The sequence below is a fragment of the Myzus persicae genome, unplaced genomic scaffold (assembly GCF_001856785.1).
Source record: "Myzus persicae strain clone G006 unplaced genomic scaffold, MPER_G0061.0, whole genome shotgun sequence".
Lineage (NCBI taxonomy): Eukaryota > Metazoa > Arthropoda > Insecta > Hemiptera > Aphididae > Myzus > Myzus persicae.
The window spans coordinates 121,856-132,734 of NW_019104140.1; the positions used below are offsets into that span (position 1 = coordinate 121,856).

General features: G+C 29.8%; 2 protein-coding genes across 2 annotated transcripts; one reads left to right on the plus strand and one right to left on the minus strand.

Moving 5' to 3' along the window:
- The first annotated feature begins 1,360 nt into the window (after positions 1 to 1,360).
- Positions 1,361 to 3,596, plus strand: LOC111039156. Its single transcript, XM_022322492.1, has 3 exons — positions 1,361 to 3,190; positions 3,256 to 3,336; positions 3,402 to 3,596. Exons 1-3 carry the CDS (start codon positions 2,495 to 2,497, stop codon positions 3,573 to 3,575), a joined length of 951 nt encoding a protein of 316 aa, XP_022178184.1. The 5' UTR covers positions 1,361 to 2,494; the 3' UTR covers positions 3,576 to 3,596.
- Positions 3,489 to 4,649, minus strand: LOC111039157. Its single transcript, XM_022322493.1, has 3 exons — positions 3,933 to 4,649; positions 3,787 to 3,867; positions 3,489 to 3,721 (listed from the first exon to the last, which is right to left on the minus strand). The coding sequence occupies exons 1-3, from the start codon at positions 4,626 to 4,628 to the stop codon at positions 3,578 to 3,580; spliced, it is 921 nt and encodes a 306-aa protein (XP_022178185.1). The 5' UTR covers positions 4,629 to 4,649; the 3' UTR covers positions 3,489 to 3,577.
- Between the last annotated feature and the right edge of the window lie 6,230 nt (positions 4,650 to 10,879).

Sequence of the window (10,879 nt, forward strand, 5' to 3'; positions counted from 1 at the left end):
AAAAAAAAAAAAAAAAAAAAAAAAAATAACTATGTTTAACAGGTATGTATTTAAATATTTTATTTATTTGTATGTGTAAAATAATTACTTATTACACATAAATATATAATATGGTGTTGGTGTGTCGTCATGCTCTGCATTATGGGGCTTAAATAAGGGAATTCCAGTGAGCCGGTTTCATAAGTAAATGAAAATGGACAAAATCGTGTCAATGGTTATCATTCTGGATATCATGATTACCTATTGTTTGTTTTTAAACTTTCATGATGTCAAGGCGTTGACATTAATTCATATTTAACGCGTAGCTGAATACATCGTAGTTCCGTGCATTTACAAATAAAGTAATAATCAACGTATGCCGATCAAGTTTTATGACTTATCAATATTTAGTTATCATGGATTTAAGAGCATTTAATACGACCCAAAGCTCTTGCCATCAGTCACCATTTTCTCACAACTGCAGGTGTAGTTGGCCAATATTTGGTACCCACTGACTATTGGTGGTTTTATATTCTTTATTTCTTTCTATGCCGTCTTAACGATTTTTTTTTTTTAGTTTATTCAATAATAATTGGTCACTGATGAGTGATGACCTTCCCGATGAGTGTCAGTGAATATGTCACAAGCCAAAAGACTACCATACATACTAATAACTTAAGGTATATAGGTACTTATGAGTTACCAGCATTATGAGACATTTTAAAATGAAGTATCCAATTGCGTATTTTGTCACAAATATACCATTATTATTACCAATTAAAGTTTCATCTCAATGTGGCAATAAGAGATTAGATACGATTAATTTTGACATCTCGGGAAGGTGAAAACTTGCGTTCTAAATATAAATATTGTTATTTTCAACACTACTGTTCTAATGACCATTAAGAACTACAGCATTTATAAATTGTGTATTGTTTCAGTTTTAAATATAAACAGAGATATTAAAAAGATTGTTTTCAACAGAATATTTGATTTAAAGTTTAATAATGGTGTCATAAGTGTTGGTGTTCGGAGTGATACATAATTGCTGTGGTGTGTTCTGTGCACTTCACATCATTCGAATTCACAAATATCACAATAACCCGACTAACTTTAATCTAAAATGGAAAGACATACATTAATTTTTGAGTTGAGTATCGGCTACCTATGTTATTATATACTAGAAATATAATAGAAATAAATTGGGCTCCTAAAATCTGCTGTTATAGACAAATATATTAACGGTCCTGTACTTGTAAAGTGAATTTATTATATTAATTGTAAAAACTTAATCTTTCAATAAATACGACTAAATGAACAAGAACCATTTTTTTTTAAGACTTAGGTAGTTATTTTTCTTAGTATTGTAATTTTTAAACAGTGTTATGAATTAATTGGATTATTATATTTCATAGGATACATCCACACCAGAAGTAACAAGGTATCAAACATTATAAAAAATAGCTATACATTATTTTAGACGATTGAGTTAGAAACAATTACATAAATTTTCTGGTTAATAAATTGCATTATTTAAATTTAATAAAGGATAAATAAATTAAACTACTTGGCAATTATATATAATATAAGTAGTATATAATAGAGAGTTCAGAAGGCGTATCCCCTGATCCTTGCTGATCCTTGCTGATCCACTGATCCTTGCTGATCCACTGATCCTTGCTGATCCACTGATCCTTGCTGATCCACTGATCCTTGCTGATCCTTGAGCCACTGATCCTTGATTACGTACGTGTGTGACGTATATTTACCCCTCCACCTGAACCCGTCTACTCATCACGTGACCGATACATATTTTGTATATTTGCCCCTCCACCTGAACCCGTCTACTCATCACGTGACCGATACATATCTTGTATATTAACCCCCCATAACATTACATCATAACATATAATGAAATCACTAGCTTTCACGAAATTTAATTTTAGCTGTTAATGAATAACCGATCTATAATACAAAATATCTTAATCGTTTAACAACAAATTAAAATACCTATTAGTGAATAACATGTAATGGAATCACTAGCTTTCACGAAATTTACTTTTACATGTTTAGTATGATTTAAATACAATTATTTAATTATATTTTAAATATCATCAACTATATTATGAAAGTATTATATAGTTAAAATGAAACAATACTATTACTGTAACCAGCTATTAAAGATATCTAGATATTAATACTATAAAGCTACTCTATACAGTATACATAATTATATCATTAAGTATAACACCTACTTATCTTTTACATATTTAGTATAATACGAATACAATTATTTATTAATGTACAATATAATAACCCTTCTCACTTTTTCCATAAGCATATAAGCCACTAAGTGTACCCAAATCGAATCAGTCTGTTCCAGAGAGCTATACTCGTACTTTACCTTAGTTCTTTCATACAGTCATTTTTAATTTACTCAACGTTATTTAAAATCATCAGTGTTTTTAATTTTTACAAGTGTTTTTAATTTTTACAAGTGTTTTTATTTTTCAATATGGCCGGTCCAATTGTTGATATCAAAAAGAAGTCGTATACATACATTCCACCGACACCACCTGCATATCTTATGGAATCTACATCATATACATTAGACTTTACAGCACGTAAGTTTGTGCATATTGGTATCGATCCAACTGATGAATTTCAAACTGTTATACATTTAATCACTTCATCGAGACATATAAAATTAACAACAGATTTCCTAAGACGTATATTTGCTCTTATCGGTAATATATTATCATTTATATTAGAAACACCACGAACAAATAAACGAATAACTTTTCTCGAAACTGATTTATTTCTAATATCGAGTATGGTGTACAAGGGTGAAAACAATCTAGTTGTTGAATGTAAAAATAAAAGCGAATGCAGAGTTTTATTGAATCGTGCAGATTTGATTGAGCTAAATAAATTAGAATGGTGTATTTCAAAAACTATGATTCAAAAATCAATCATCCAAACCATTCTTCTTAATCAAATCGATGAGTATTGCGATTATCTAGAAGAAACTAGTTTACAAGATACCAAACCACCAAATACTGAACATGAAATGGAAGTATTCATAAAGTTGGGTACACCTTTAGAAAACACAACTACATCTCCTAACCTGACCTATCAAATCCAGATGTATGCACCTATGCAGTTACTTAGAATTTGGATAGATCGTAGAAGGGCACGAGACACACCTGAGGTAATGTGAAAAAAATATTATATCATTCATAAAAATATTTATTGTATTTTATTATTATTTTATAGTTATTTACCGAATCCGAAATGAGACTCATTTCACCTCCGAGATATTCGAGCTTGTCTCCAATGGACCTTTCACAAGCAAGGGTAATTTATAATTTATAAATTAAAAAAAAAAAATTATACAATTAATAATTATAATAATTATTTAGGTGGTTGACGAGGAATGCGGTATCAATGAATTTTTATCGCAAATCAATGCTACACAGGGGGCATGGACATCAATTCAGAAAACAAAATCTATACTGTGCATCATTGTCCGAATTACGTCTACAACGATTGTCTACGTCTGTTGGTGGGGATATACTGGTATGCTATACAAATAATATTATGTTAATATATATTTATCATAAAAGTTAAATGTGAGCATTACCATTGATTTTGTTTTCTGAATTGATGTCCATGCCCCCTGTCCCTGTGTAGGACTGATTTGCGATAAAAATTCATTGATACCGCATTCCTCGTCAACCACCTAAATAATTATTATAATTATTAATTGTATAATTTTTTTTTTTTAATTTATAAATTATAAATTACCCTTGCTTGTGAAAGGTCCATTGGAGACAAGCTCGAATATCTCGGAGGTGAAATGAGTCTCATTTCGGATTCGGTAAATAACTATAAAATAATAATAAAATACAATAAATATTTTTATGAATGATATAATATTTTTTTCACATTACCTCAGGTGTGTCTCGTGCCCTTCTACGATCTATCCAAATTCTAAGTAACTGCATAGGTGCATACATCTGGATTTGATAGGTCAGGTTAGGAGATGTAGTTGTGTTTTCTAAAGGTGTACCCAACTTTATGAATACTTCCATTTCATGTTCAGTATTTGGTGGTTTGGTATCTTGTAAACTAGTTTCTTCTAGATAATCGCAATACTCATCGATTTGATTAAGAAGAATGGTTTGGATGATTGATTTTTGAATCATAGTTTTTGAAATACACCATTCTAATTTATTTAGCTCAATCAAATCTGCACGATTCAATAAAACTCTGCATTCGCTTTTATTTTTACATTCAACAACTAGATTGTTTTCACCCTTGTACACCATACTCGATATTAGAAATAAATCAGTTTCGAGAAAAGTTATTCGTTTATTTGTTCGTGGTGTTTCTAATATAAATGATAATATATTACCGATAAGAGCAAATATACGTCTTAGGAAATCTGTTGTTAATTTTATATGTCTCGATGAAGTGATTAAATGTATAACAGTTTGAAATTCATCAGTTGGATCGATACCAATATGCACAAACTTACGTGCTGTAAAGTCTAATGTATATGATGTAGATTCCATAAGATATGCAGGTGGTGTCGGTGGAATGTATGTATACGACTTCTTTTTGATATCAACAATTGGACCGGCCATATTGAAAAATAAAAACACTTGTAAAAATTAAAAACACTTGTAAAAATTAAAAACACTGATGATTTTAAATAACGTTGAGTAAATTAAAAATGACTGTATGAAAGAACTAAGGTAAAGTACGAGTATAGCTCTCTGGAACAGACTGATTCGATTTGGGTACACTTAGTGGCTTATATGCTTATGGAAAAAGTGAGAAGGGTTATTATATTGTACATTAATAAATAATTGTATTCGTATTATACTAAATATGTAAAAGATAAGTAGGTGTTATACTTAATGATATAATTATGTATACTGTATAGAGTAGCTTTATAGTATTAATATCTAGATATCTTTAATAGCTGGTTACAGTAATAGTATTGTTTCATTTTAACTATATAATACTTTCATAATATAGTTGATGATATTTAAAATATAATTAAATAATTGTATTTAAATCATACTAAACATGTAAAAGTAAATTTCGTGAAAGCTAGTGATTCCATTACATGTTATTCACTAATAGGTATTTTAATTTGTTGTTAAACGATTAAGATATTTTGTATTATAGATCGGTTATTCATTAACAGCTAAAATTAAATTTCGTGAAAGCTAGTGATTTCATTATATGTTATGATGTAATGTTATGGGGGGTTAATATACAAGATATGTATCGGTCACGTGATGAGTAGACGGGTTCAGGTGGAGGGGTAAATATACAAAATATGTATCGGTCACGTGATGAGTAGACGGGTTCAGGTAGAGGGGCAAATATACAAAATATGTATCGGTCACGTGATGAGTAGACGGGTTCAGGTGGAGGGGTAAATATACGTCACACACGTACGTAATCAAGGATCAGTGGCTCAAGGATCAGCAAGGATCAGTGGATCAGCAAGGATCAGTGGATCAGCAAGGATCAGCAAGGATCAGGGGATACGCCTTCTGAACTCTCTATTATATACTACTAATATAATATAAAAATGTAATGTTTTAAAAATAAATCATAGGTTTAACTATGAACTATCTATAAAAGGTATTAAAACAGAAAGAAATTTTTTAATGGAATGTTTTTGGGAGGAAACTTTGAACATAATATAATCATTAGGAAAAATCATAACTAAAGAACCAAAATCATCATTGTTGTTGTTCATGAAATCATATAAGAAGATGTTTGTCGATTGTTCGAAATAAAAACATAATCAATGGTCAATGCACATATATGTTGTCAAATATCGGGTATCGATTTGTTGCCATGTAGGTACATAATATTATGGAGGTAAAAATGTCGGATGACAGCGCTACAAGAGCATGGACCGAAGGTGCACATTTTAACTTTAATGATAGTCATATAATATTATGATATACTATGTACATCCGGTCACTGCCCTGCGCCAACTGGATGCATAATAATATATTCACATGTCATGTCCCGTCTTCTGCCTTGACCAAGTGTGCGTCCAAAAGCCATGTCACTATGTCGCGACAGCCGTTTTTTTTATATCATCACGAATTATTTTATTAATTACACTGACGGTTTATGACAGTTTTTGTTACATGTCCTCCTTAGCCGTAAGTGTCATCTTGATTTCAATGTACATATACGTATTTTGTTGTGGCACATTCCGCCTTGAGTGTTACTGTCGAATTTATACATTTTATCATCTTGTATGTGGCATGTCACGTTTGTTTGCGTTTCCATATCGCTGTGTTCTTGCACGCCGCTGTTATGCAATGACAAGTAATCCGTCTTTTTCCGTCCACACATCTTGTATACCATGGTTTAGTGGTATACTACTGTCGTGTTGCGTTTTCGTCCTTTGTCGAGTCGGTAACGGTGTAACAGGATAGTCATGGTATCGGCCCACTGAGTTTCATTAAATTATATATTTCTATACTCATGTATATACTCATTTCTCATTATCATAAAAAGAACAAGTTACCACTTAACACTCATGACTGGCCCATATTTTGAGTGGCCCACCGAGATTTCCTGGGCAGCTTGCCGATCCGACCATTGCCTGAATTGTTGAATGTCATACAATATATTCTTCTGATGTATCCCGGGCGTTTTGTTTCATTCGAGGGTGTCAGCCTAATATCTGCCCGCGGATCACGATACATATTGTTACATACAACATATTACATTCAATTCTTTAAATATTGGTTAGTGGTTACATAAACGATAAACAAATTATTATATTACTACGAGGCATTCCTTGCTTCTGCGACGAACCGCGCGTTTTTGTTACCATATTTTTGAGGGACACACTACACGCTCTTTGCTGACCGCGATTGGATGACTGTGTTATTATATATTTATTATATTAATATAGTGATCCGTCCGACGTTAGATTATAATATAATATCACACATGCAGACATGCAGTAGAAAGTGCAATCTTGGATTATTTACGCTTGCTCTTATTCTGTGTATTACAACGTGCCTTAGGTAAAAGCGGATCCAAGTCCCTCACTGGCATAGGCGTAACTCTATTCACGTAGGGGCAAAAATAATTTTTGAGAATCTCTACACATTTTCATAATCTTATTTAAATTTAATATATATTATAAAACTGTTTTCATTTTCATTTAACACATTTTAAGCAAACATTTAGATAAAGGTTAGCTCATTAACAACAATTAACTTCAGCTACTCTTGACAGTTGATGTACAAAAACTTACTATTTTATAAAACTAAATTATACAATAATCCCACAAATAAATAAATAAATATTACAAATAAAACATTTAAAAAAAAATAACAAACAAATTTTGTATTTTTTTGAACTTAATATTTTTATATTATAATTAAGTTAATTGCAATTATTCTTATTCATAGATATAAACAATAAAATAAAATATGAAATTCTTAAAATATTATTTAAGAAATCAATTTCCATTTTCAATTTGCTAAAATATTTATTTTTAAATAAAATTTCCCTGGGTGATTGATTTACCCCACTTATAAATTAAATTATATCATTTCACTGTCCAGCAAGTTGTCCATATTATTCTATTGATAAATATCTGATCTTTAATTACTGTACATAGTTTGTTGGCTAATATTTTTACTTTTACTTAACTCTTTATAGGATATAGATGATTTTTATTTATTATCTTTTTGATATGCCAACAAAATAATTTTTTTTTTAAATTATTTAAATTGAAATTTCATCTATTAAAACTTAATAATGGAAATTGTGACTACTTGGATAATGGATATTTCCATTCTTATAAATAATTATTTTGTATTCAAACCTAGTTTACTAACTTAAGACTTATATTATGTTTGAACTAGAATTAAGTGATTTGATTTAATTTTGTATAATTATGATAAGAAACAACTCATCGAATAATGGATTAATGATTCCACAGATTTAATTTTTTGGGGGTCACAAACAAATGAACAATTTGACTTATGATTCTTATGATCAAAATATTCACTGAATCAGTTCATCAAAGTAAACATGTCCTATCTTACTTAACATTGTATTCTTCAGTTCACACATCCATATAATACTGCAAACCTTAACTAAAAAATATATATATTTATATTTTCAATTTCAGCTATATAATTTTTTTTTAATAGAGATATAAAATCACATTTTTTTAATAATTTATCCATTATTTATGTATCTATATCGTGTAACTAATGTACCTACTACCTTAAACATAAAATGTATACAGATTTTAACAAGTAAATACAATTTTTAAATGTTATAAGGGTTATAAGTTTGAAAAAATTTACAATTGATATTAGTTTATGTACGGTTTGGAAACTGCCTTTAAAACAAAAAATATTATGAATAATTGTTGTTGAACATATAAGGATATAAGGAAAAACATTAAACCGTATTCAGCATTAATAGTTACATCTTAATGTTATTGGAAATGCATATCACTTGGATCATGTGTTAGTGTGTTACTATATCAGCATGGTACGATGTGGGATGTCACATGTGACTTACTATTTTGGTACTTAATTTAACAACTTTTTTGGCATTAACTAATTCAAATTGGTCTAGTAAATTCATGTGTACCTAACTAACAAACCTAAAATGTTCATGATTTTTTTTTTTTAAATACTACCTATTTTAAGAAATACCCACAGCGACCTCTGCAAAGTATAAACTATACTTGTAGTACTTCATTAGTAGGGTAAGTTTTTAAAATATAAAACAATAAATATAGGTAGGTACAAGGGAAGCGATACATTTTTTTCCCCCGTCACTTACCTTTATGTGAGAGCCTTGGTTAGGTACCTAAACGGCTGTATACATATTATAATATTTATTACACTATAGTGTAGTTGTTTAATATGACCACACAATTTTTTCACAATTGAATCTAGCAAATACATCGGTGACTGCACACTATTATAGAATAATATTGTTTAATAAAATATTAATGCCGAGCCCAGAGAGAATATTATAGGCAAGACACGATTAATGTATCCATTTTTTTTATTACTTCAGTAAATTTCAAAGCCTAATTTTGAATTGTTTTCAAGTCTCGACACTTCTAGAGTTTTATGTTAAGTTATAGTTAAACCGTTAAGACTAAAAACAATATTGTTAGATGCCGGACGTAAAAATTGACTCGCGACAGAAGTGTATCTAAAAATGTAAAGGGTGTTCTGCATTGTATAGATTTAAACACACCATATAATATTCTGTTTAGAATTTGAAATAAAAAATGTATCCAAAGAAATCAAAAACTCGAAAACTGATGACAATATATTATATTATAATACCTATCATCTATGGCAAAAGCCGATCGTCGTCACTGTCTCGCCGGAGACGATTCGCAACTCTAATAATTTCATTGAGAAATGTGTATGGCAACAATAAACATTTACTCACATATTTCATTCTACTCAAGTAATTTTTATAAAAAATCTCGATTTTTTTCAATTCAGATTTAGATGAAGGAAGAAGTTCCTCGATATGGCGTCTGATGCAATCAAGATATGGCGCCTTGCAGCTATATATTACCCGAAGAGTCGATGTATACGTAAGTTTGATTACTTATTCTTTTGGGGCTTAAATATTTTACTTTTTAGTCTCAAAATTAAAATTTGATTTGCTAACCGGGTGAAGTATGGGCATATTTTTTGTCTCCTAGCGCGCAACACAAAAAAATACGGTAACACAAACGACGACGGCATAACCAGGTCGCAGAATATAATAACATATTTATAAAATTAAATAGATATAAATAGTGTTGTACATACTAGTCATATTATACAGTAGTATAGTACACGGGAGTTCTTATGTGCCTCAAAATTCAACTATTTTTATTTTTAGTTTATATACATGTTAAGTACTATATGAATATTACTATGCCGTCTGCTTGTAGTCGAACCGCAAATTAAAGTGACGCCGTCGTACATCAAACATCAAATTATTTTATAAAGCTGGCAAAGTCGCTCTGCTGATTATTGAATATCCGTCGGAAATTAAATAAGGAAATTTTAAAATTTAAATATTCTCGAATAGCTTAAAATATACCTAACCAATGCACTCAAAATGAATATACATATAATATATTAATTATTAATTTCGTACTCGACAGTATTCAGAGAAAAGACTTAACTTGGAATTTTACAAATTATAGTTGGTTAGTCGGTATACGGTGAACGTGATGTATTAGGCACTGAAAACCTTTATGTTAAATCCAAAAAGCAGTAATCACATTTATTTACAATACGATTTTTATTTACTAACTCATAAAAAAAAATGCTTGTGCTTCGAATATTTAAACACCACCTTTATCAATTATTAAATTAAAAATTAAAATAATAGGTACTTTATATATTGTTGGAATTTATAAATTTTAAAGTTATAAACTAATTTGGTTATTGTTATATCTTATTTCATTATCTTAATGATCAAATCTCAAACACGGACCCCTTTGATATAAAAATTTGTAATATATAATCTATCTATGGTTTTATCATATTGACGTAGTATAAATTATAATGCAATCCGTGGCGATTGTCAAAGTAGTCGCAAAGACGCAATCGATCTAAAATTTCAGTTAGCAAAGCTGCAGACATGAACAAGGAACATGAAGCGACCCGTACGGTTTTTTTTTCAAATCTCAATATTTTCTGACTTAGTGCAGTCGTATATCTGATTTATTCCGCAATGCACATGCAATATCAGGAATTTCATCGAAGCCCGAAAGCGTCGATGTTTAAAGTAATTAATTTTAGTTTCATATTTTTTTTGGGCTTAAATTTATTTTTTATTCTTCAAATAAAAATTT

Coding starts and splice junctions, on each gene's coding strand:
- LOC111039157 (XM_022322493.1), bottom strand. CDS start 4,628: ATGGCCGGTCCAATTGTTGATATCAAAAAGAAGTCGTATACATACATT. Junction 3,868..3,932: donor GGGCACGAGACACACCTGAG/GTAATGTGAAAA, acceptor ATTATTTTATAG/TTATTTACCGAATCCGAAAT. Junction 3,722..3,786: donor TGGACCTTTCACAAGCAAGG/GTAATTTATAAT, acceptor ATAATTATTTAG/GTGGTTGACGAGGAATGCGG.
- LOC111039156 (XM_022322492.1), top strand. CDS start 2,495: ATGGCCGGTCCAATTGTTGATATCAAAAAGAAGTCGTATACATACATT. Junction 3,191..3,255: donor GGGCACGAGACACACCTGAG/GTAATGTGAAAA, acceptor ATTATTTTATAG/TTATTTACCGAATCCGAAAT. Junction 3,337..3,401: donor TGGACCTTTCACAAGCAAGG/GTAATTTATAAT, acceptor ATAATTATTTAG/GTGGTTGACGAGGAATGCGG.